At 41.5% G+C, this 26,852-nt stretch overlaps 1 protein-coding gene across 1 annotated transcript; it reads left to right on the top strand.

Moving 5' to 3' along the window:
- The first annotated feature begins 695 nt into the window (after positions 1 to 695).
- Positions 696 to 23,790, top strand: LOC119723690 (multidrug resistance-associated protein 4-like). The gene is made up of 27 exons (XM_038194482.1): positions 696 to 942; positions 4,264 to 4,374; positions 5,273 to 5,393; positions 6,154 to 6,369; positions 6,752 to 6,841; positions 8,632 to 8,795; positions 9,309 to 9,434; positions 10,048 to 10,297; positions 10,843 to 11,196; positions 11,348 to 11,437; positions 11,998 to 12,189; positions 12,529 to 12,710; positions 13,336 to 13,432; positions 14,663 to 14,851; positions 15,017 to 15,154; positions 15,920 to 16,006; positions 16,472 to 16,676; positions 16,899 to 16,978; positions 17,175 to 17,325; positions 17,941 to 18,171; positions 18,896 to 19,002; positions 19,838 to 20,029; positions 20,715 to 20,870; positions 21,629 to 21,718; positions 22,326 to 22,498; positions 22,821 to 22,926; positions 23,309 to 23,790. The coding sequence occupies exons 1-27, from the start codon at positions 773 to 775 to the stop codon at positions 23,501 to 23,503; spliced, it is 4,263 nt and encodes a 1,420-aa protein (XP_038050410.1). The 5' UTR covers positions 696 to 772; the 3' UTR covers positions 23,504 to 23,790.
- The last annotated feature ends 3,062 nt before the right edge of the window (positions 23,791 to 26,852 follow it).

Below are 26,852 nucleotides of genomic sequence, written 5' to 3'. Positions count from 1 at the left end.
TTACTTGCAATGTCATGCATAATGATACAATTCTTTTTCCAGAATAAAATGGCACCTAAAACGGAGATAAAAATACAGGGTTCTCCACTTTTCAGTACAGTTAACCCTAAAGGGGCCGGGTTATTTTGACCATCTCTCAGCCGGGGGGCGGATTCCGCCCCCCCCCCCCAAGATCTCGGCCATCGAGTGACGAAAAATTTTGAAACTCGGCACATGCATAGAGCAACTCTTCATAAACATACCCAAGAAATATCACGTCTATAGGTCAAAGGGTTTTGGAATTATGGCTAATGATTTATTCATATGTACGAATGACAATTCTGCTCTGTGTACACGACGTATGCGAAAATTCAGTTTTCACGGCGCGAAGCGCCGGAAAAATTTTCGCTACGCGGCAACCCGTGGTCCGATTTTTATGTTTTTGGTATCAAAAGATGCGCAAAGCTCGTTGCTCTATCCGGTTCATTAGTAAAAACGTCATACACGCGCGCACACCCTTGAGTACTAGCGCCCATTGGCTGCAAACGCTCGAGCTGCGTTAACTTCCGGTTCCAATTGTGCAGAAAGTGCTGGAGGTGACGTCACACTAACGAACCGGATGCTGTAATACTCAGTGTGTGTGTGTGGTGCAGGTGTGACCTGGCTGGCCTGCTTGGTGCAGTGATGCGTGCTGTGCCAACAAAAGACCTTTCACTGCACAGAATACATGTAACAGTTTTGCGAGATAGGTACCACCAGACAGCTTAACTTATTTGCACTGTCATGCATCGTCATGGCGGCCAACGAAGTCAACGGGTCGTGCAAAACATCAGGTCTGCCTGACCATGTTGCAGATACGAAGCAGACTGAGACTAGCGAACCCGCCGCCAAAGCACCCTCAGTAGACAGACGACCGCCACATCCAATGAAGACAGCTGGTCTCTTCTCCAAATTATTCTTTATGTAAGCTGCAGCTGTATACGTTAGGCAGGCATATTATTGGCTATTAGTCAGAAAACTAGGACAAGTATGACTAGTCACAAAAACGTTATTATGAAAACATGTCCAACAACCCTTCAGTACTGCAATATATCTATTTTTCCTCCATCATGCAATAATCAACTGTAAAACTTAAAGAACTTATATCTGGCATGTCTATCTCTAGAATAAAGACTTGAAGAGGTTAATCTTTTCAAACAGTTGGTTTAATATTAGCCCCATAAATGTGGCCTATTTACTGGACTGCCTCCGTAAACATAGGCCACACATCCACATGTACAAAAATCGTGTCGACTTTGCCAAATTTTGATTTTCACATTTAGGCTTAGTTTGTAGGATTTTTTTGCTTTAGAAGCATACTCACCCTCTTTATAGGCTAATCAGAAAGTGCTGCCTTTTTCAGATGTTTATTTTTCGTGAAATTTCCAGATTCATTTTTACATGTTTGCGTATCAAAATTTCAACATGAAATTTCACAAAAATTAGACATCTGAAAAAGGCAGCACTTTCTGACTAGCCTATAAAGAGGGTGGGTATGCTTCTAAAGCAAAAAAATCCTACAAACTAAGCCTAAATGTGAAATTCAAAATTTTGCAAAGTCGACACGATTTTTGTACATGTGGATGTGTGGCCTATGTTTACGGAGGCAGTCCAGTAAATAGGCCACATTTATGGGGCTAGTTTAATATCTACTCTAGCTGTGCAAAATATCGCAGAAAAATCCCTTTAAAAGTTGAGTGAGTTTTCAAACTTTTTGTTAAACTTAATTGATGAGAACCTTGTCTTTGCCCAATGAAAATTTTGGAGCATTTTGCTGGCCATGAAGAGTGGGTAAAGTTAGTTAGCCTGATTTCGTTTTGCATGTTTTTTAACACTCAAGGTCGCAGTCTGATACAAAATTTATGCCTGCACGCGCATGGTATAATTAAAGGGAATATACAACATTTGCAAACATCGAAAAATAAAACTACCATTTTTTTGCGAAATACCTTAATAGGATGTTGGTAAATGACAGTCTAAAGCATCCTGTAAAATTATGGCACCAGGTGTGAAGTCATTTTCAAGAAAATGGTATTTTTGTAAAAATTTCCAGCGGTGGTCGGCCGACCACCGTTGAAAAACCAAACTATTGTTCAACTACTGCTCCAAATTTACCATTAATTCAGTTCAAATTTGTTTGCTTTTGGTTACATGTTCATGAACAGGTGCAGGCCAGCTAGACTGGTACCCTTACCTTACAATTTTCCGGCATCTGTAAATTGATTCATTTTATATTTATTGGAGTCAGGGAACCAGACTACTTGAACAGTTTTGTTTTTCTTGGTTTTTCCAGCATTTTCGAACACAAAACTTGTGAGTGTAACAATATTTGATCGTTATACTAACCCCTCAAATAGTTCATTTCTGAAAATTACAGCAAAAGCCAATGATGTATATTCCCTTTAAAGACCACGTAATTGTATTCTCCTAAAAATGCCAAGCCAACTTCTGGCTGATAACACAGTTAAAATGTGATTTGGGTTTCTAACTTAAGAAGGGGGTTTACCTTGGGTTACAGGTAAGTTGGGATTGGTTTTGGGTTCAAAAGGTCACAGTGGTGAGTTTCCGGATGATAATTTGAGTTAGAAATGAAATTTGGGTTTCTAACGTCAAAAGGGGGTTAAATTGCCCTTGGGTACAGACATAGAACAAGGACAATTTGATGGGATTAGTTTGGGGGTCAAAAGGTCAAAGGTCAAGGTCACAGTGGTGAGTTAAAGGTTAATAGTTTCCAGTTGATAAGTTGAGTTAGAAATGAGGTATGGGTTTTTAACTTCAGTAGGGGGTTGCCCTTGTGAACGGGCAAGTTGGGATTGGTTGGGGGGGGGTCAAAAGGTCAAAGGTCAAGGACACTGTGGTGAGTTACAGGCTAATGGTTCCCGATGATAACTTGAGTTAGAATTGAGATTTGGGGTCTAACTTTAGTAGGGGGTTGCCCTTGAGTAAAGGCAAGTTGGGATTGATTTGGGGGTCTAAAGTTTTTAGGTCAAGGTCACAGTGGTGAGTTAAAGGTTGATGTTTCTGGATGATGAGTCGAGTTAGAAATGAGATTTGGATTTCTAGCTTCAGTAGGGGGTTGCCCTTGGGAACAGGTAAGTCGGGTTGGTTTGGGGGTCAAAAGGTCAAAGTCACAGTGTGAGGTAAAGGTTAATGGTTTCTGGATAATATATGTTGAGTAAGAAATGAAGATTTCCTTCAAAAGTAGTTATTTAGTGAATCTGAGTGTTAAATTTTGCTTTTTAAAACCAATTTGTTTCAACCTCTGCCAGTCCCATTATTTCCCCCCGAAAATACAAATTTTCAGTTTTTTTTGCAGAATAAAATTTAACATTATTAGCAGCATATAGGTACAAACTTCTAAACAACTATTTCTTTATCCATAACTAACATTTAATCTGTATTGTAAGAAAAATTTGTGAGGAGCCGCTTTTCCATCTTGATATACTGTTAATTTGATTTGCAATTCATTGAATTAAAAAAACTCAATTTGGTCATTTTACCTGGAAATAAACCAACTCTGAATCACTTACAGACTTGAAGTTACGTAGTACATTTTGTCATTCTTTAGACTTGTTCCGTACATTTATGCATCCCTTAAAGGGAAAATACAACATTTGCAAACATCAAAAAATAAAACTACCAAATCATTTTGAAATACCTTGCTGGACTGTTAGTGAATGACAATGTAAAGCATCTTGTAAAATCAAGGCACCTGGTATACTGTCATTTTCAAAAAAAGTGGTATTTTTGTATCAATTTCCAACGCTGATCGGCCGATCAGCGTTGGAAAAAACTTTTTTTTTTTTTAAAATACTGGCCCCAGTTGACCATCGCACTTGTTTGCAATCGATTACACACCTATGAACGGGTACAAGCCAGCTAGACTGGTTCCCTGACCTTACAATTCCCCAATATATATGTAAACTGCTCTGTTTTTTCTTAAATGGAGTCAGGGAACCAGACTACAGGAAAATTATTGTTTTTCTTGGTTTTTATAGCATTTTTGAACCCAAAACCTAAAAAAAGTCAGTGTAACTATATTTGCTATATATTTCCAACCCCCCAATTCCATCCGTGTCTGAAAATTACAGCAAAAGCAAAAGATGTATATTCCCTTTAACTTACAAAGTGTGCAAACACAATAACTTGACTTGAATGTCACTAGTTTATTCCTCCCCAAGTTGTGATCTACATTTTCTCATTTGTTCTTGTTGACATACAATTAAGACGTTATCCCTTTCGCAGCTGGATGTTTGACTTCTTCCGTCGGGGCTACAAGAGACCTCTCGTTGAAACAGACTTGTACGACGTTCTGCCTGATGACTCCGCTGATGTTGTGGTTGGAAAACTCGAGAGGTAAAGTCTGAAAAACGTGTTTGTATTCTCGTAGGCATATACTTAAAGGTTTAGTCCATCATTTGTAATTTGTGCATTTTGTTCGTTTGAAGCAACAAAAGTTTTCACAATCTAAAGAAGGATGCTGAACAACTAACCTGATGAAGTTTCTGCTCAGCTTCAGCTGCATTTTGAGAAAAACAACATTCTAAGATCTCGATTTCAAATCAAGAGTTGCTGAATCATGTTTTGAATTGGGCCTGAATTCAGCGTCCGAGACACGTTCTCACTTAAAACCGATTGCAGCTACGCGATGTCACGCACCGATCCGACGAAATATAGCAACTGTGCGCGCATGTGCGTCATGCGAACGCCAGCGCGCGCTTAATTCGCTGAATAAAAAAACAGAACTACTAACCGAAATTTCAAACGGTGCGTCTTAATTAAGGCCTTTTTTCGTTGATTTCTTCAAAATGACAGCATGCCAGAAAAAATAATTTCACAGGGAGTTTAGTCCCCTTACTATCTTTCAACCAAGTATGTTTTTCCACAATAATTACGGCAGTTACTTTTTTCAATAGCTGCAAATGATGAACTATAGCTTTAAAGCATCCACATCAATGTACAGACAAATCCGGCAGTGCGCAGCCATTTTCTTCGGTGGCGCAACGCTCACATGAGTCGGGTCCAGTGGTACACACGTACTCCGGGCTCCAGTTCGACCAATAGGAATACAAAAATGCGAGAACGGAACGCGTGCAGCGTGAGCATGATACCACCGCAGTAAAAGCTCCTAATTCTTGTCCCCGAATTCCACTGTACTGTTTTGTTTTTTTCATGTGCACATCATTTTTTTTTCTTTGTGATGAAATAAAATATTGAATTGAATTGATCGATTGCATTTCATTGCTCCATGCAGGGAGTGGAATAAAGAAATTGATAAAAGTAAAGTCACAGGAAGGCCTCCGTCTCTTCGATGGGCGTTGGTTAGAGCGTTTGGATGGTATTACATGAAACAAGGCTTCCCTGCATTCATTGAGGTAACGAAAGAACACCTGAAGTGTGATTTATTTTACTGCCTTTCATACTACAGATGGCGGTAGACATTTTCAGGGATAGGATAATTGAAGCGGTAAAAATGTTTCTTAGAGTTTTAGTGACCGTACCTGTACTGGATAGTGGAATTACACAAGTTTTTAACACATATAAGCAAAACGGAGCTAATGGTACATAACTTCCACACCAAAATTGGAAATGACGGGTTGCAGTGGAAAGAATGTTGCAACCTGACGCTGCTTTTTTCTGCATATATCATCTCAATGAAGGTCAGTCATTGCAAAAATGAGGATAACACATGAATCTGGGACTGAGAAACATTTCCAATTTTGTTAGGAAATACTTCGAAAATTTTCTTGACTCTCCTTACACGTTGTGCACAACTGCTGAAGTGTCGTCAGGTTGCAACATTCTTTCCGTCACAGTTTATATACTTTGGTGGCGCAGTGGTGGAGGTCCAGCAAATTATGATTTTGTTTACTACAAGCAGGGATTGCTGCTGATCAGAGGATCTCTGGTGGCCAAGACGGATAATCGCCGACAATTTTCTCAAAAAGAATCAACACCAACAACTTTTCACCAGAAGAAGGCCTATTGTTTTAAATTGTTTAATACAGTTCTCTTTGGACAATTGCTAAACTGCAAGTCGAATACTAAAACAACTCATTGATATTCGATCAGTGTATATCGTATAGTCAAATAGCCGTCTCTCTCTTTTCATCTCTATTTGGATGTGGACAACAGGAGGTCATCTTGAAGATGGCCCAGCCAGTGATGCTGACCCGTCTGGTTCTGTATTTCTCCACGGACACCGTGTCGACCACGGAAGCCTACTTGCAAGCTGTTGGCTTATCATTGACGGCTCTGTTCATGCTCATCACCCACCATGCCTGCTTCTTCGGCTTCAACATCACGGGAATGAGGCTCAGGACGGCCTGCTCGGGTCTCATCTTCAGAAAGGTGATTAAAGAATTCTTAAAAGACATTCCAGGTAATTGGAGCAAATCTAACCCAGTATAATTCCCGCAAGGTGAAAACGTCAGCGTCTATACCGTACTTTATAAAGTATAGGCCTAACCAAGATGAAATTATCCATACCCACCCTCATCATGTTGTCATTACAACACAATTCCAACAACAAAAGATGACTTGCGTCAATATGTAGCAAACTCCGTACATTTTTATTCCAATGGTGAGTATTTAAGCATGAGGTAATCTTAGCACGGGTAATTTAAGCACAGTTGGTAAGGGGATATTTACACAATTTGCAAATCTTATTATTTCCTCATAATATGATGTTATAAATGCTAGAAGTCTCTAATCTATATTTGCAATCTTACAGTCGTTGAGACTCAGCAACCTAGCTTTAGGGGAAACGACGATCGGTCAGCTGGTTAACATCCTCTCCAATGACGTCAACAGATTCGATTTGGTAGGTACCAAGAATACTTCAGAACATACAAGTGATTTGGTTTGCGGTAACACAATGTGGTAATAACTACTGCTAAGAAGATATTTAGTTCTGAAAAGAACTTGTCCGGCTTATTATCAACTCTCGCTAAGTACTTTTGTTCTGATAAGAACAGTCCCTGACGATGACTAGAGCAGGCTAGTCGAAACGTTGAGACCAACGACAAGTTCTTGTAGAACTTAAAGCTGGACTGTTCTTATCAGAACAAAACTACTTAGCGAAAGTTGATAATAAGCAGGACAAGTTCTTTTCAGAACTAAATATCTTCTAAGCAGTAGTTACCACATGGTGTTACCGCAAACCGAAACGATACCGATACTCCACCATGCAAAGCCTCAAATCTTATATACAAGTGATTGCAAGTGACCAATAGCAGAATGAACCACTTAGCCCCGCCCAATATGATGCTTCGACCAATCACAACAGTGATTAATGTCTGACATGCGTGCAGTGTGCGTTTGACACGCGCGTCTGGATCATGCGTCATTGAACTTTGAAGAGTTGCAAGTGTGTTGTTGAAGAGGTGCGTAATCATGACACTACTCTCTAAATTCTAAAAAGTGAAAATTCACTCCATTCAAGTGAAGATTCACTCCCACAATCGGAAACTAGGGACTAGACATTTTAGAGTGACATTTCTTCAATCGTAAAGATCGAAGTTTCACTCGAGCTTCGTCTGAAGTGGTTCATTTTTCAGGCTATGTCAATCGAAAACGAGTGTGATTTTCACTCTAAAACGTCTAGTTTCTAATTTCACTCTTTGAAATTTAGAGAGTATAGATACCGAAATATTGCCGTAAAACTCTGTTGATGGATCAAAGAGGTTCCAATTTTTTTCTGACCCTTTGCTTTTTACTTTCTGAATTGAAAAAAAAAAGCCTGAAATTACCTGGAATATACCGGCTGACTATTGTCGAGAACTACTAAGTTTTCAACCAAAATGATGAGAATTAACCTATTGCGGTAGAATCGCGTCAACGCAGCTTGTGAAATATTGTCCAATCACGTGATATACAAAAGGACGCGGAATGCGCAAAATCTCAGACAAACAAAACTTAACGTACACAATTCCATAGGGTTGTCTAAGGGGCGTGGCTAACTCGCAAACGGCGATACATCAATTAGTGTGAGGAATTCAGTATTAGATTTTGGTTGGTAACCAAGTTCAATATTGTATTTGGCCAGCGTTCACTTTCTGTTAAATTACAACTCTACCCTCATCCATCCCATATCGTGTTTAAACTTTTATCCTTTCTACAATTTTCATGTCAGGAGTTGCTTAAAACCTTTCTCGGAGCTGCCCCTTTAATCTACACATATCTGACCGTTGCCTGCTGGAATGTTTTCCTACCAGTATGTAATTTGAGCCACCCGGCCCTCAAATCCAAACCATTCACCCCTGGTATCCTTCAGACCCCAAACAGCCACTAAAACCACAGACTTGCCCTGTTAATGTCATTTGACTGTTCTATTTTGGTCAGCAGGGATAATCCAGGCAATCCCTATGTGAAAAGTGCAGTTATATACAAGCCAATGTAAATGTGCACAAGCACACTAGGTCTTCCTGCCAATTTTAACCCCTCCACTAGGGCCAGCCAAGTGACACCCCCTCTGGTGGATGTACCATGATCCATACTAGGATCTAGTGAAAGGTGATCTCGGGCATGGCTACCACGTGGCTGGGACAATGATGAATGACACAGTGGCTCCACAAAATAACCAAAAATGCATCTTATTCTCTTATTTAACAGGCCTTCCAGTTCCTCCATTATCTCTGGATAGCTCCATTTCAGCTGATTGCTGTGATAGCCCTAGCATGGAGGGAGATTGGCGTGTCTTGCCTCGCCGGGATCTCGGTTCTGATATTCACGGCACCCCTCCAAGGTTACATGGGAAAACTGTTTTCCAAATTGAGGTGAGCCTAGATGCTTTCAGGAATACCTCACGGTGGTGTCTGTTTTGACTCATGCTTGATCGATCGGATAACCGAGAGGCCGATTATTTTATGCATCTTAACTATCACTTAGAGTTAGAGGCAGTTTTAGACTGCCGTGCTGCCACAGTTTATCAGATTTAACAATGGTAAATGTTGGCATGGGAATTCTCAATATTACTAGCACAGTTAAATTGTGCAACAGCTATATGTACTATATACTACCACACCACAGGGTACAGCTGTGGGTATATTTTGGTACCAAGGTCTTCTAAGTGTGGAATTGTGTGGTATGCATATCTGCAGACTTTCTGAGACGAACAATATACAATGTGAGATGTTTCGTTATAAACACTAATACTTTACAAACTTGGAGGTGAGGAGTGTTTCTTAAAATTTTCGTCACTCCTTAAGTAATGACTCTTCAAACAACCTCAAGAAAGTCCCTAGATCTTCGTGGTAAAGTCTTCCGTGTGCTTTCCTTTTTGTATTCAGAGCGAAAACGGCCTTGCTGTCGGATACAAGGATCCGCATCATGAACGAGGTCATATCCGGCATACGCGTCATCAAGATCTACGCCTGGGAGCATTCCTTTGGAAATCTCGTCGCCGAAAGCCGGCGGTAAGTTGACTTCCTTCAGCCAAGATTTGCTCGTAGGGAGTTTGGTCATTAAGCTGATGTGCTGACGAGACATGCTGACAGCTGTGAGTGCATGGACACTGGCTGCCGTGGTAGCTCTTCCACTGTTTTGCATTTCTTGTCACATCAGGTGGTGTTCTAAAACTGGTACATGTAAGTTGCTCAGTAGGCCTGCAACTTCCCTAACAGGTGGTTGGCCAATAAACCAGTTTAGTGAGCATTTTGAAGAATAACAAATAAGACTTACCGTGCATATTGAGTTATACTTGGTTGGAAAGCCCACAACGTATGCTTTCATTTGGTATATAATAGAGCTCCATAGCCCCTCCCGTTCTGGAGATATGACGTATTTGCATATTAATTACTTCCTTGGAGTTCGAATTGTATAACTGAGAAAACAGGCTTTGAAATGTCATTTGTGACAAAAACATGAAAATCACATTTTGACAAGATTTACACCCTCTCAACATGAAGCGGGCCATAACACGATAATGCGCAGCGCGACTTAATACCCTTTTTTGTGGAGCCAGTCACATATGAGATAAAATACTAGAGATTATACCAGTACTTCTGATGTTTTTCTTCCTATCTGTAGAAAGGAAGCACGGAAGATATTACACAGTGCCTATTTGCGCGGGCTAATTCTGGCCCTCTTGTTCAGCGGCCCTCTGTTGACGACATTCATCACATTCGTTGTCTACGCCTCCCTGGGCAATCCCGTCACGCCCTCCAAAGTCTTCCCCATCCTGGCGCTGTTCTACAGCGCCAGGATTTGCCTGTCCGTCTTTTTCCCGTACGCGGTCATGAACGGGTCGGAGGGACTCGTCTCCATTCGAAGGATTCAGGTGAGGATCGCAGAATGGAGAGTAACAACCTCTGTTCCATGATATTAAGATTAAAGTATGGGTACCCAGTATCAATCATTTAAGATGAACTTCCTAAAAGTCTCAAAATTGTTCTACTTTTTTTCTAATTCTAACGACGGTTTGAGGGTTTCAAAGGTACTTGACTCAAATTCCAAGAATTCATTTTCGTAAAATTGAGATAGGATCGTAAAATTCATAGGATCGTAAAGCTGAGAGTGAAAACCCCCGACAGGATTTTGGCAATCGATTACATCTCAACCACTGCATCTTGGGTTCACGTTTCTAAAAGTAAGTTCAAGATTGTTATTGGTCAAGCTGAAAAAACTCCAGGTGACGTGCGTGAAACTATGAGGTGTTTGGACTGTTAATGACAATCAAAACCCCAAGACGCGCACTTTGAAGCTTCAAAACATCCAAGTCACGAAAAAAATTTGTTGGGGGGGGGTCATAGAATGTTTTTTGGCAAGTTTAAGGCAAGGAATCGTGTACCCTGCCTAGCTTATAGCTTTTTTCCATCTTACTAGAAATTTCTGCTGATGGAGGAGCTTCAGATACACACCAAGGAGAGGGATAATAACGCCAGTGGTGATGTTGCTCTTGAAGAACCTGTTATTCTATTGGACGAGATCAAAGCAGACGGAATCCCCCAAAATGATGAGTCGAACATCTCGGAGCATCCAGACAGAACAAGAACAAAGAGCACGAATTGTCTGATTGAGTCTGCGGGCAATGGTGAGTTGGCCGGATACGAAGGACCAGCTGGAAGCAAGAAGGAGGAGGAACCGAACGAGCCCAATCTTGATCTGAAGGAGCCAGATACTGAGGAGGAAGATGGGGCAAAAATTGTCGTAGAGAACATGTACGGATCTTGGAACAAGGTAGAGTTGCCCATAATAATCAATTTAACCACTGGTTTTCTTTAACTGGAACAAAAGAAGTTTTATGCGATCATACATTTTGTCCACAAATGCTTTTATTTGATTCAAAATACGGCAAGTTTTTGGTCTTCATTTTCTCCTTAAACGATAGGACGTGAATAACACCGTGCTCCAAGACGTCAGCTTCCGCGTGGAACCAGGGGAGCTGCTTGCAGTTATTGGGCCCGTTGGGTGTGGTAAGGTGAGTTAACCAAAAACGGTTCGTTTCTGGGGAATTCCCCACCTAGAGATAAAGGTTCATATTACACTTGACGTTCTTTTTAGTATATTAAGTTTGACTTCCAATATTTACACACGAGGTATGCCGCCCTTACCATACACATGTCCTAAGACGGATGGGGTTTGTGGGGTTCTGACATTGTTCTCCCTTTTATCCCTCTTCTCTGAAGCTATAGTCCATCATTTGCAGCTATTCAAAAAGTAACTGACATAATTATTGTTAAAAAACATACTTGGTTGAAAGATAGTAAAGGGGAGTAAACTCCCTGTGAAATTATTCTTTCTGGCAAGCTGTCACTTTGAAGAAATCAACAAAAGAAGAAATGTTGGTTCTAGAACCGTGCCTGCTTTAATACAATTTCTCTTGTGGAATACGGTCAGACAAAGACCAATTTGAGAGGTATCATTGCTCTCCTTGTGTGAGTCCCCCGGAGGTAAAACACCAATGTTACAAAAATAAGGAGCAGGCAAAGCCTTCACCATGATGGCATCTCAAGCCGTCTGATGTTTTCTCCTTGACAGTCTTCGCTTCTGATGGCCCTGCTGGGTGAGCTGCCTACTGTATCCGGAGTCAACATCTTGAGTGGTCAGGTCGGCTACACGGCCCAGCAACCCTGGATCCTGTCTGGCTCGCTAAGGGACAACATCCTCTTTGGCAGTGAATACGAACCGGCCAAGTACCAGCGAATCATCAAACAGTGCGCGCTAACCAGAGTAAGTCAGTAATGTGGGAGGATACCATTCAAAGAAACTCTATTCACTCGCTGGTCATGCTTGCCTGTCCCAAGTTGTCAGATTTTCGAAAGCCCAGCCTCGTTTCGGGCCTCTGTTTTAGAACATTTGAGAGCCCTGACTTAAAGACTCTGACCTATATCAGGTTAAACAGGCTGCTTGGAAACATACAATTCTGTAATTCGAGGACAAAGATTAAAAACTTCCTATTTGGTTTGGACACATCAGGTTTAAAACTCCAAAGCTACAGATATGAAGCCGAGGCCAATAAGCCATTTCTTTGTGAACTCAAATTGTCTAAACTTGAACTTCTATTTACAGGATATCGAGCTGCTTCCTGATGGTGACCTGACACTGGTAGGTGAGCGTGGCGTGACCCTTAGTGGGGGTCAGAGGGCAAGGGTCAGCCTGGCTAGAGCTATGTACAGTGACGCTGATGTGTACCTACTCGATGACCCTCTGAGTGCAGTGGATCCAGCAGTTGGGAGACACCTCTTTGAAAAGTAAGGAAAACCTACGGAATGTGGCTTTTGAGACAACTAGATTGACCCTGATGCTTCAAACTTAGTGACTGAATATATTCAGCTAACAGTGTTTAACCCTAAAAGGGCTTGGGGGGCGGAATCCCCTCCAACTTTTTCCGCGATAGCCTTAAACAAATTTTTTTCGCGACACGAGCTGTTATGACTTTTTTCAGCCTCGAGCCTTGCGCATCTTCTGATACCAAAAATATAAAAATCGGACCATGGGTTGCCGCGCAGCAAAAAATTTCCCATGTACGTCGTGTACACAGAGCACAATTACCATTCGTACATATGAATAATTAATAAGCCATAATTCCAAAACTCTTTGACCTATAGTCATGAAATTTCCTGGGTATGTTTATGAAGAGTTGTTCTATGAATGTACCAAGTTTCAAAATTTTTCGTCACTCGATGGCTGAGATCTTGGGGGTCGGGGCAGCCCCCCGGCTGAGAGATGGTCAAAACAACCTGGCCCTTGTAGGGTTAAATGTCGCAGTAGAATTTGGTGTGCTAACACAAACCTCCAATATAAGTTAATTTGGTTTAGAGTGTATTCAGGCTGTGACATGAAGATACTCGTGTTTTATCCTTGTTTTCTCTAAAGGTGCATTCTGCATCAAATGAAGGACAAAGCTGTGATCCTTGTCACCCATCAGCTGCAATTCCTTGATAAGGCAGACAAGATTCTCATCCTTAAAGAGGTAGGCCTACTTCAAATGTAGACGGCTAAAATCGTTTTCACCCACTGCCTGATGTAAACTAAGGTTAAGTTAGCTGAGGCAGGGTTCGACCTTAACTTTTTTGTTCACTAGCCAGCCGGGCTACTGAAACGAACTCTTAAAGGGAAAATACAACATTTGCAAACATCGAAAAATAAAACTACAAAGTTGTTACGAAATACCTTACTAGGATGTTGGTAAATGACATGCTAAAGCATCCTGTAAAATTATGGCACCTGGTGTGAAGCCATTTTCAAGAAAATGGTATATTTGTATACATTTCCAACGCTGATCGGCCGACCACCGTTGGAAAAACCTAACTATTTTTCAATTACTGCTCCAAATTTACCATTTTTTTTTAGTCAAAATTTTCGTTTTGCTAACTATTGGTTCCATGTTCACGAACGGGTGCAGGCCAGCTAGACTGGTTCCCTTACCTTACAATTTTCCGGTATTTTTGATCCATTTCATCCTTAGTGGAGTCAGGGAACCAGACTACTTGAATATTTTTGTTTTTCTTGGTTTTTCCAGCATTTTCGAACACAAAACGTCAAACATGTCAGTGCAACAATATTTGATCTATTATACTAACCCCTCAAATAGTTCATTTCTGAAAATTACAGCAAAAGCCAATGATGTACATTCCCTTGAACTAGCCTGCGGGCATTTTCACTAGCCTGCGGGCATTTTCACTAGCCTGAAGTATTTTCTTATCTCAAATACAAAATGGCGTATTTTCAGGCTCAATTCTGAGGCAATTTTGTCAGTGTTTTTGACGAACAGAACTAATAATTTAACCCTTTAAAACAGTTGATAAAATTAGACACGAATTCATGGGGTTTTCTTTCTGAATTTAATGATTTATTTCTGCCCGTACGTTCATCTTTGCCGTATCCAGCCGGGCTACTTAAGGAATAGTTTGACTAGCCTGCCGCTGTTTTGACTAGCATTTGGCTAGCGGGCTACCGCTAATTTCGAATCCTGGTTGAGGTTATCTGAGATTATCCTCTTGACCAGATAGATAGAGTGAAATTAATAACAAAATGCAGTGTTGAATAGAAACTCTCACATCTGGTTTGAGAATTAATCTGTTGAAGAAGTTATTCAATGCAAATTGATAACCACAGTCTGGATAGAAAAGGGATTTATATAAAAGTCTCCTTTTTTTTTAAGGAAAGATGACAAATTAGTATTTTGTCTCTTGTCTTAAAGGGCCGGGAAGCTGGATACGGGACCTACCAAGAGCTGCAGGAACACGGCGTGGACTTCGCTTCCCTCTTGAAGAAGAAGACTAAAGATGGTGACTACGATGGAGCCAATGAGCAGGATGTTAATCCTGAGACGCTTGACGACAAGGTGTCCATGTCTTCAGATGTCTCGTTCTACCCCGACCGAGATGAGGTGCGTTTCTTTGTTATATACACACAAAACGATTCGCGGGGATTCCTGTAGGAAACCACCATAACTGGAATTTATTTCAGTTGATTGTATATATTGTACATATGTGATTTGTATACATTGTATACATTGTATACATGTGTAACAATCAATTATCTGATTGTCTAGGTGGAGACACCTGTGGATATCGTCCCGGAGGAGATGGCAGTCGGTATCGTGGAGTGGACGGTGTACATCCGCTACTTCAGAGCGGCAGCTGGGGTCCTCTTTCTGATCTTCTGGGCCATTGTCGTCATCAGTGCACAGGTAGATTCAAATCGTCAGCACTTACGAGAACAGCCTGCCCTATATTCTCATATTCTCTAACGTCAATACTTGTTACACCTCTGTCTTGGATACTGTATTTCCATTGGCCTAGACCGATCACGTATTAAGTTTATAAAAAGTCATGGCACACTCCCTGTGGGATATCACGTACGTGATATCCCACAGGGAGTGTGCTATGACTTTGTACATGTACGTACGGTGTGAAACGCTTGTATCGTTGGTACCCGCGCTATTCTCACCATGTTTTCTCACATGAGTGGGAGCAGCGAACTAGCAGACAATCAGCTGTTTTGAGCACGCGACGTGAGTTGAGGTTCGTTGTCATGATTGTTGTGTTTACTGCTGTTTGTTTTTTCGTGATTTTTACATCCAAATCCAAAGAAGTCAAGACAGAGGTATAACAAAACAATTGTTGACTGCTGTGATGTGGGATATTACGTTTTGAGCACCTGGGGGGGGGGGGTGCTGTTTTTTCAAAACGTCATAGCCCACACCACAGCAGGCAACAATTTTTTTAAATATACATCATGAGATTTTGGTCATTTGATGACTCTGAATGTAAATAGAAGTCACTTTAAAATAAAAAAAATGAGCTTGGAAGTGGTCCCTTGTCTTACTTTGGTATATCGTTTCTTGGCAATAGGGTTACCATTAATGTTTGAAAAACTTAAAAAATCTAACTTGGCATTCAATAGATTTGGCTGAACTAATCTACAGTTTCCGTTTCTCTGCTTTCGGTTTAAGGCATTGTTTTCTTGCACGGATGTCTGGCTAGCGACATGGGCCAACGAAGAAGAGAAGGATCTAGTAGACAGGAACATTACGAGTCAGGTTGGTTGACGTTTAGGGTCTGTGTCAGGAAAGGTATGACATTCCAAGGCATGTGCAGTAGCATTTTGTCGTTCATCAGAAGATACACGATTCATGTGTAGCTTAGTTCAGCTATCACAGCATATATTACAAGATGTTACCGCTTTTCGGGACTAATTTTTAAAAACTTGTTTTTAAAATATCTGCATGTGCACTGAAACGGCAGGACTTTTGAAAGCTAGCAAGCATCTGGTTAAATCCTATTAAACGATCCCTTGAGAGTTCAATGGTTTCTGTTAGCTAGATGTTAAAATACACCTGCGAGACTTACAAGAGAAAGGTTGCTCTAAGAGGAAGTAGAGGTAAAGAGGGCTTGAAATTGAAATCTGGCCATCCGGAAGACGTGACTCTCATCCCACAAGTACCAACAAAACGTCTAGACACCCTTGGCCTAGCTTTCGTCTTTCATTTTTGTCGACCGTGCAGGATTATCAGGACGGTACGGAGTACGCGAACCGGTCATACTACATCAGGATATATGCCATCTTGTTAGGAGCTACCACCGCCGCCATGTTTCTGCGGGCCTTTCTGTTCTTCTACATGTTTGTTACCGCCTCAAAGGCCCTTCACAACCAGATGTTTGGTTCCATCATCAGAGCGCCCATGCAGTTCTTTGATACGAATCCTGTGGGTGAGACATAGTCAATCAATTACCAAGTTTGTCAGGTGTAATTGGTGGCCTTATTATAGAGGCTAGGATAGGGGCTTGTTTTCACCTGGGTTTTTTTTGGGGGGGGGGTTGGATTTCTTGGGAGATCTTTGATAATGCAAAAACACCTACAAGGTGGCAAAATGTGAACACCTTCCAGAAATACAAGGACCTGATGGATGAACATGTGTATTCTGGTTCCAGGTCGGATTCTGAATCGCTTTGCTAAAGATATCGGCTACATGGATGAGATTTTGCCAGCCACATTCACCGACTTCCTTCAGGTAAAGTACACAGTACACAAACAAGTGAATATTAAAAACAGTCGAGTCGCCTTCTAAAAACCATTCCCATCAAATTCTATTTCTAACATATTGATCATGTCAGAATCTAGAAAATCAAAATCAAAAGACTCGATCATCAGTGCCTTCATTCGTGTTTTTATTTTAATTGATGTCGTCGTTTAATTTTCTTCTCCAGATTTCTTTAATTACCACCGCCATTGTCGTCCTGGTCTCCATCTTCAATCCATTTTGCCTCACCTTCATACTGCCGATTGTAATCGTCTTTTACTTCACGAGGAAGTACTACCTGGCCTCCTCGCGAGACGTTAAAAGATTAGAAGGAATAGGTGGGCCGATCTTGAACGTTTAAATTTATAATCACAAGGTCACATGTATGTACAATGAAACAAAGAATACTTTTGTCACTTTCAGTAGCGGTCAAGTAGGGGAGTCAGGTTGGTGTAGCGGTACTTTCCTCGCCTTCCACGGGGTTCGATTCCCGCCTGGGCCAATATGTGGATTGGTTTTTCAGTCCCTACCTGATTCCGTGGGTTTTCCTCAGAATATTTTTCTGGGGTTTTGCTCCAACATCTAAAAACTGTAATTTCTTCACATTGTATTCTCTTTACTGGGCCCCATGGGAGTCCAGTGGATTCCGCTGAATGGGCTACCCAGTTAAAATGAGAATTAATTAAATAAATATATAGGGGGAAGGAATGGGGGCATTTACTTCTTCCTGGGGACATTTTTGGTTACTTTAGTTTAAGGAAATGAAAGCGCCAGCACCTCACAACCGCTGCTGATATTAATATACCTTTTCCCTCAAACAATCCCCCCCCCCTTTAAAATAAAATGGGGTTCACTTGTTTTGCCCCTGGATCTACTCCAGAATGCGTTACTGGTCACGCATAGTTTATTTACAAAGCTTGTTGTTATGTGACCTGGTGTGCACCTGTTTTCAGCTCGCAGTCCCATCTTCTCCCACCTGTCGGCCACCCTGACTGGTCTGAGTACGGTCCGGGCCTTCAAGGTTCAGCAGCGATTCACGGCGGACTTTGAAGGGTACCTGGACGGCCACACCAGGGCCTGGTTCTGCTTCCAGGCCACGTCTCGGTGGTTCGGTGTGCAGATGGATTTCTTCAGTGTGTTATTTATCGCCGGAGTCAGTTTCGCCTGCATCTTGGCCGCAGATCGTAAGTCAGTCATTTCACCTGTGCACTATATGGGGGCCTATTTCATGCTTAGGCCCCCCCAAAAAAGTCTCCGGTTTCTGGTATGGAGCTTGCCCATTTTTTTTTACCTGTTTTTTGCTTCAAATGTCGGCTGATGACTGCAAATGGTGCCCGACTAAACTTAGTGCCAATTTTTGGGAGTCCAGAGAGGCCAAGTAAAGCTTATTCTCGATCATAACCCCATCTAAAAACACGTTAAAATTGTGCAGCAGCAGGATTCCAGTCAAACCAGTGAGTTTGGCGGTTTTGAGACATCATCTTTTATTTAAAAAAAAAACTTTTTCATTTTGCCGACGCGCATGGCTAGGGCAACGCGCGCGCATACCAGAAACCGTAGCCTTTTTTTTGGGGCCTTATATTGACTGGTTTAAACTCTGATTAGTAGGCCTAAACAAGAGTTCACAACAGCTAAGTTTTATGGATGAACTGGCCTTATCGTTAAACCATTTCATACTATGAGTACAAAACTAGTTTAAAAAAATACACTTTGGTAATGTTATGTGCCCAACATTAGCATGTAATTACACCTCTTCAATTGTGGTTGATTCGGGTAATAATTGACCAATTTTTTGGAGGTATTCGCCCAAGAGTGTAGAGAGTCGGTGTGGGGGAAGTAACCAAATGCGAGTGCAATTCAATTTTATTGGAGAAGTTCTAGGAGCATATTCGATTTTTCCCTCCGTAGTTCTTGATCTCAACTCTGGGATTGTCGGTCTCTCCCTGACCTATTCCATGACTCTCATGGGGACGTTCCAGTGGGCGGTTCGACAGAGCGCAGAGTTAGAAAACCAGGTGAGTTCTTGACAGTTAAATCCCTCCGGCCAACGGCATTGTCGTGGCTTTGGCTTTTTCTTCACTGTGTATCCTTGCCAAAACCACAAAGCTTTAGTAACAATTGGTGTCTCGTGCATTTGGACACGACTTAAAGTTGGGGTGGTGTGGTCCAATGGTTATGTGCTGTGGTCCAATGGCTATGTGCTGTGGTCCAATGGTACAGTGTTTGATCTGTGTGCGGTGGTACACGAGTTCGAATCCTGACCGTGGGAACATGGTGCTTGTGCTCTTGAGCCAGGCACTTTACCATTATTGCTTCATCCTGGGATGGGACGTTAAGCCGTAGGTCCCGTGTGTTGTGTAATGCATGTTAAAGAGCCCAGTAACACTTATCGCTAAGAGAAGGGGTTTGCCCCGGTGTTTCTGGCAGTGGCTGCAATATGCGCCGCAGCACCTTGTCAACCCTTATAAGGTGCTACATAATGGGTCTCATATTTCTCATATACTTTATTTACCTTTCTTTAATAATAGACATAATTTCCAGCGCCTTGAGTACCTATTTGTTGGTAGATACGTGCGCTATACAAGACTCCGTTATCATTAAAGTCGGATGTTTGGGGTCAACTATCAAGGTGATCAGCTATCTATGTTAGAGACGTGGTGATTAGCTACTAGCTGGATTTGGTGACCAACAATTAATTTGATGATTTGATGTAATAACAGTCTCCACAGCATCCAAGACTCAACAACATCTGAGCTTTAGAACTTCCTATTTTGGCGTCGCATCAGGTGTGAACAGTACAGAAGGTTGTTTGTATGACCAGTGACACTCTGCCATTGTATGTACATTCAGATGACATCAGTGGAGCGTGTTTGCGAGTACATCGATATCAAACCGGAGGCTCCGTTGGAGACCGATCACAAGCCGCCTCCTGACTGGCCCCAAGAGGGCGGCATTACGCTCCAAGATGCCTCCCTGAGATACAGCGAAGATGGGCCACTGGTACTTCAAGACATTAGCTGTGCCATCAGTCCAAAAGAAAAGGTAAAATATATGTCAATGAAATTTTCACTTTACTCGTTAAGTTGTTACTTTTTGCAGCAATTTAGCCGCAGGTTTCAGCCAAGGAATTGAAGAAGAGTCCAAATGTATACTCTCCAATGCGATTGAAGAGCTCAGTAATAATCAACTTTTGTTCAAGGAGGATTGCACCTGTTACAGCATGAGATTTAAAGGAGGTTAAGTTAATTGTCTGTTAGGTAGACTGGGGATCTCCCATCAGGCCGTTTGTATGGTAATATTAGTGGGTATTTATTTAGTGCACGTATCCACCAGGACTGGTGCTCAAGGCCCTACATCATTATTACCCCTGCTCATTGGGCCCATGAAACATTCCAAATACCATCTTAGCTCCCTGGGGAGTATACAGCTCGATGCAGCCTGTTGGGGGCAAGCAAGCTAATTCAATCACAATAACCATCTCTGCCCTCACAGGTACCCATTTACTCCTGGGTGGAGAGAAGCAATGAGTCACAAAGTGCCTTGCTCAATGGCACACACACCATAACCGCAGGCTGGACTTGAACCCACAACCTGCAGAATTACCCGCAGACCACGAATCCAATGACCTTAACCACGAGGCCACAGCACTTGGTACTGAAGCTAGATCGGGTAAACATTTTCATGGAGAGTAAAAATGATCTTTTTACATCATGATTGTGGCTTTCAGGTAGGCATCGTGGGCAGGACGGGGGCCGGTAAGAGCTCACTGATGACAGTCTTGATGAGACTGGCCGAACCCACAGGTACCATCATGATAGACGGTATCAACACGGCCCTGATAGGACTCCACGACCTCCGCAAGAAAGTCTCATTCATCCCACAGGTAATAACAGTCACCTGACTTTAAACAAAGAAAATACATACTCCCATTAAAGGGAACATACAGCCTTTGCAAACATCGAAAAACAAACTTACCAATTTGTTACGAAATACCTTACTAGGATGTTGGTAAATGACAGTCTAAAGCATCCTGTAAAATTATGGCACCTGGTGTGAAGTCATTTTCAAGAAAAGTGGTATTTTTGTATAAATTTCCAACGGTGGTCGGCCGACCACCGTTGGAAAAACTTAACTGTTTTTCAACTACTGCTCCAAATTTACCATTTTTTCCAGTCCAAATTTTGTTTGCTATTGGTCACATGTTCATGAACGGGTGCAGGCCAGCTAGACTGGTTCCCTTACCTTACAATTTCCGGCATCTATAAATTGATCCATTACATCTTAAGTGGAGTCAGGGAACCAAACTATTTGAACGTTTTTGTTTTTCTTGGTTTGCCAGCATTTTCGAACATAAAACTTCAAACGTATTAGTGTAACAATATTTGATCTATTATACTAACCCCTCAAATATTTCATTTCTGAAAATTACAGCAAAAGCCAATGAAGTACATTCTCTTTAACACAAGAAAAAGAATCATCTCAATCACGTCATGTGTTTTTTACATTTTGTGGATCACATTCAACGTAATTAGTTCTCATATACTCATGTCAAAGACATGTCTATCTGTGTCTGCTTTTGAAAATAGTTTGTGATATTGTAGAACCAATTTTAAAAATCTCCTTGGTTTCCTTTGCTCGAAGGACCCAGTTCTCTTCAGCGGATCACTTCGCAAGAACCTGGATCCTTTCAGTGCACACTCGGATTCTGATATATGGAGGGCTATTGAAGAGGTGTGTTTTGCTGTCGAGTCTTGTTATAACAAACTCGTTCGGACCTAGCCAAATCGTTTGTTATATCAGAATGTTGTATTAAGAGGAACATCAGTCCCATTTATTGTGCACATAAATGCACAGTCGGGACCAAGGCTTTATGTTTGTTATAACCAGAATTTTTTATTAACAGAGTTTGTACTAACGAGAGTCGACTGTATATTCTGTTTGTTTAGGTACATGAATGTTTCTGAGATTTATGAGAGAAAAAAATTCTGAAAACGCAGATGTGCCATTTTCGTCTCCCCGCACTGGTTAGGCTTTTGCTTGGTATCTATTTTTTTGAGTAAGTGATAGTCAAATAAACATTGGTACTTATAGGCAAAACTGTGAACCTACATCCCTAACTTCCGAGGTTTTGATCGTTGGTGGTTAATCACGGAATGGGGATTACAATCAGTGAAAAAAATCTTGCAACAAATATCTTTGGATGGTGGGATATCTTAGGAATCAAGAACCAACTACTAGTCTAGTGGATCAGATACCCGTATACACCGTCCCGAATCATGCACGAATGCCCTCCCCATTAGCTCCCACGTGTGCCCTTTTTTTATTGGTGTACCACAAGGTTGAGTTGAAGCCAGCGATTGAGGAGTTGCCGGACAAGTTGGAGGCACTCTTGACAGAGGGAGGCACCAATTTCAGCGTGGGTCAGAGGCAGCTACTGTGCCTGGCTAGGGCTATCCTGCGCAAGAACAAGATCCTCATAGTGGATGAAGCCACAGCCAACGTAGACATCAGGTGAGTGGTCATGCTTTAGGAATGCTCTGGCAACACCTACCTCCGTTCAAATTGAATCAAGTGTATTTATCCACCTGTTTCAACCATTTTAATTTTTCGTGCAGACAATCATATCAGAAAACCATATCAGATACGCAGTGAGTAACCCGTTTTCGCTTTACTCCAATCCTGAGAAAATTTAGGAAAGACTATTTTATAACTGTGTTTCCATTTTCCACCTGCTGTAAGATAAATTTAGAGTCGAAGAGCTAAGTCCTCTGGTATTGACGCATATGTACGGTACCGCTTAAGTTTTAGTTTCATTATTTTGCTGCTGTTTCAGAACTGACCGTTTGATTCAGGCGACTATTAGACAGCGGTTCAAGCACTGCACAGTCCTGACCATAGCTCATCGTCTCAACACAATCATGGACTCCGACAAAGTTATGGTAAGATTTAAGGTTATGGTAAGATTTAAGGTTATGGTGAGATTTAAGGTTATGGTATTAAAGATAAGGGTATGCATACCCTTAAATCTCACCATACCCTTAAATCTTACCGTACGTATGGTACGATTTAAGGGTACGGTAAGATTTAAGGTTATGGTGAGATTTAAGGTTATGGTAAGATTTAAGGGTATGGTAAGATTTAAGGGTATGGTAAGATTTAAGGGTATGGTAAGATTTAAGGTTATGGTAAGATTTAAGGTTATGGTAAGATTTAATAATCGACCTCTGATCAGGAGGGAAACAAATCTTAAAACAATAATACAATAATGTGGTGAAAAGACTTTTACTTCCTGAAGTGATAAAGTTGTGGTTTTTTTTTCAGGTGCTTGACGCAGGTCGGCTGATTGAGTTTGACGAGCCTTATGTTCTGCTCCAGAAGGAAGATGGCATCTTTAGCAAGATGGTACAAGAGACCGGCAAGGCGGAGACAGCCAAACTCCTGCAGATCGCTGATGAGAAATACCACCTGACAGACGGCAACGAACCCGAAGACATTGATAAACCCGTCTACCTCTAAACTTGAACCCAGGGATGGCTTAACCGAGACAGTACAATGTATTCAAATATGCACAAATATTATGTTCAGAAAAAAAAAATTAGATTTAGAGGCAACCGTGATGTGTATTTTTCCTTTTTTAATATTAACAGAGGGTACTATTGTTCATAGGAAGAAAAATGCTTTTTATCATGTCAAAATGAATGTACATGTATTGTCTAAAAGGTTTAACGTCATAATTATGCAATTGGCTTGTTAACTCAGGATTCTTCTGTTGAAGCTGCAGTGCAGATAATGTTTTCTTATTACATTTTTACATCTTTATTCTCGTGTATAATATTCACAAGGTTTTACAAAGGGGAAGTGAATTCCGACCGATATTTTTTTGGAATAAAAGTCAAGTTGGTTGCATGCCAACTCTATAGGAGCTTGTCTTGTTTCGACTTTTATTGAATAGTTTGGTAACGTCGTCGGCGCGACAGGTAGACAAGGGCGACGATGACCACGACCACAAAGGTGATGAGAAGGACGCCACCAACGCTAGAGAGGGCGATGACTAAAGCGTTGTTGCCAGTCGGTGGGGGTCTCACGCAGTTTTCACCTGGGGATAAAACATACAAATACGGCAGTGACAGGAAACGCATTGAAGGTCGCTGACGCGCGCAGTAGATATAAATCTTTCTGCACTTGGTTGGCAAACTGCATTTTTTGCCAACCACGGCCTGCAAAACCATGGAAGGTCCAACACTGCAAAAATGAAGAAGAGTTATTACAGATCACCAAAATATTAATTGATACTTGAAAATAATATATTTTCAACAAAGCTACAAAATAATTCCTACACATGCCTTTTTACAATGTGTTGATGGCGTTATGAGGACCTCTTTGGAATAATATGTTGCCAACCACGGCTTCAATTTATGCGCTTACGGCAGCCCATACAAAATGGCGCCAATGTTTACAAACAAAAGAAAGGCCTATACATATACAAGATATCGCCATGCCGACCGATTATGACCCTACTCAAGGGGGTTTGTTAAAGACTTTGAACTTGTGTTCCTGCAAAAAAATGGATGAATCTTGATCCGTAATCTGCTCTACAAAATGATGGTGATTACTCCACGACCAAGGCTACTTCTCCGGGGTGTAATTTCTCGCATGAAACGGATGGTACATTTTTAGAGGCTAATCCTGAAAGTTCAGGAGTGTAGATTTGATTCGATTTCAATTCAATGAGGTCGGACGATAATAGTACAGTGGAATCCTGATAAGAAGAGCACTGTTAAAACAAGGTCCTGCTTATAACCAGCACAATTTTAGGTCCCAAGTCCTTGTTTTTCTTTGTTTTTCTTTGTTTTCCGTTAATGTTAATAAAAGGTACCTGTTATAACAAGGTAATTCTTAAAGTCCCAAGGACCTTGTTATAAAGGTATTCAACTGTAGTTTGTTATTGAGTAAATATAAAAATCCGAGTCAAATCCTGTGCTTACTTGGTCCGAAGTCTCCGCTACTGTACTCCGCAAAGGGTTGGAGATCCATGTCCAGTATTTCCACCGACGCTTTATTATTGATGTTGACATGGAAAGGCCGGGAGCAGGTGTAGGCCTTGCCCAAGTCTACGGACATGTCCAGGTAGTTATCCATTATACCTTCCGTTCCCTGAGCACCTGCCGAAAGGATGTCGATCATAATTAGCTTTGAAAACTAAGGGGTAGGCCTACCGTTTACGCATTACTGGCTTCTTAGTCGACCGTTTACCACCTTGAAGTACGTTACGATCGCAAATGTAAGATATCTGTGACGTTTTTTCATTTGGATAGTCTGGGAAACCAGTTTCGTTTCATTCAGACAATTTGTCACGATCATTATTTGTTATTTCATCATGTACATGTACATGTATATCTTTCGGTAATTTGAAGCTTCGCAGGGATCTTTAGGTCCCACTACTGTGAAATTTGTAATACCGAAAAAGTCGAAGGCGCAATGGGCAAAAAGGTCTATGTGGCGAGGGTTTGAGAACAAAGTTTGGCTAATTCCGCCCGGCTCTTTGGGCTCAATTCTTCCACCAAATAATATTGGCTTGGCAGGTAAGTATCGTATTTGGGACAAGATTTTGCGGATTTATAGGGCGCGGTGTTTTGATTTAGTTACACGTTCATAAATACCTGGTACAGTTCTATCCATTGCTATTGGTCGACAGCCTCACGTGGCCGGTGTTTTAAACGGCCGACCGGGTGGCTCCAGTGTCACATGAAATGTTCTATTGGTTGAACGTTCACAATGCCCACGTAGGCATGCGCAATACTACCAGTGAGTCAGTATTCCATATTCACACCACACCGGCACAGCTGCGTTCTGCGCAACAACGCGCAATACGCGCGACGCGCGCACGAATATCCCGTTATAGCTAGGGGCGTTTCGAAAAACATGAAGTAAAATCATTTATGAATGGGAAATAAGACTGGTCCAGTAATAAACACTCTGGTTTAGACCGGTGTGACTATGGACGCTGATAGTTACCCTCGCCAGCCCTCGCCTTCGGCTCATGCAACAAGATCCAGTCCAACCGGTCTTATTAAACAGTGTTTAAAACCAGCCAAACTAGCACACATTTATTTACTTATTAACAGATACTCACCACTGTCTTCTGAGTTCCACTCGACGTATATGCGTGTCATGTTGTACTTCTGAGAAGTCCTCATGAAGTACAGGTGCAACTTCCAGTCGTCGTTAAAAGGACTGCCGTATTTGGTGTCAATATTAAACGCTCGGAACGGGGAGGCGCAATCGCTGGTAACCACAGCTGTTGAAGGGTCGATGTGAACGTGCACGGGCTGGAAGGAAACGAGACGCTGGTACTGTACAAGTAAACTACTGGTATTTTCGACGGTGTCTGAACCGGAATTATACGGCAGCATTGAAACATCACATGGGAGAACGTTGACTGATTGATTGTTTACTAAATTAGTCAAGATAGGGAAACGACCGGAAGCGGTACAGGCATTTAAACTTAACTCTTTGCAACTTAGGTGTATTTTTCCGTGCGGTCATGTGGGTATTGAAATAGATTAACCCCTTCTTACAAAACGATAGGATGTTTCTGTGACAATAACTTGAGAAATTGACTAAACCTAAATTGGAAACATTAATTTTGTGAGAAAGGTTTGCTCATTGCAACCGTGACACAATGAAGAATTACCAAAGCAAAGAAAACTTATGACGGAAAAAAATATCCAAACTTCTGGAAACTTTTGGCGCTAATAGTAATAGGCCCTATTGAGGTTTCTGCCTGAAATGACATTACACTTTTGCTCATGAATATGGAAATTTACATTAGCATGAACACGTAAACTGGCACCAAAACACCCTT

This window comes from Patiria miniata, unplaced genomic scaffold, assembly GCF_015706575.1.
Source record: "Patiria miniata isolate m_02_andy unplaced genomic scaffold, ASM1570657v1 HiC_scaffold_17, whole genome shotgun sequence".
NCBI classification, from domain to species: Eukaryota; Metazoa; Echinodermata; class Asteroidea; order Valvatida; family Asterinidae; genus Patiria; species Patiria miniata.
This window is presented reverse-complemented; position numbering and strand designations above follow the sequence as displayed.

Coding starts and splice junctions, on each gene's coding strand:
- LOC119723690 (XM_038194482.1), top strand. CDS start 773: ATGGCGGCCAACGAAGTCAACGGGTCGTGCAAAACATCAGGTCTGCCT. Junction 5,394..6,153: donor GCTTCCCTGCATTCATTGAG/GTAACGAAAGAA, acceptor TGTGGACAACAG/GAGGTCATCTTGAAGATGGC. Junction 14,852..15,016: donor TCTACCCCGACCGAGATGAG/GTGCGTTTCTTT, acceptor CTGATTGTCTAG/GTGGAGACACCTGTGGATAT.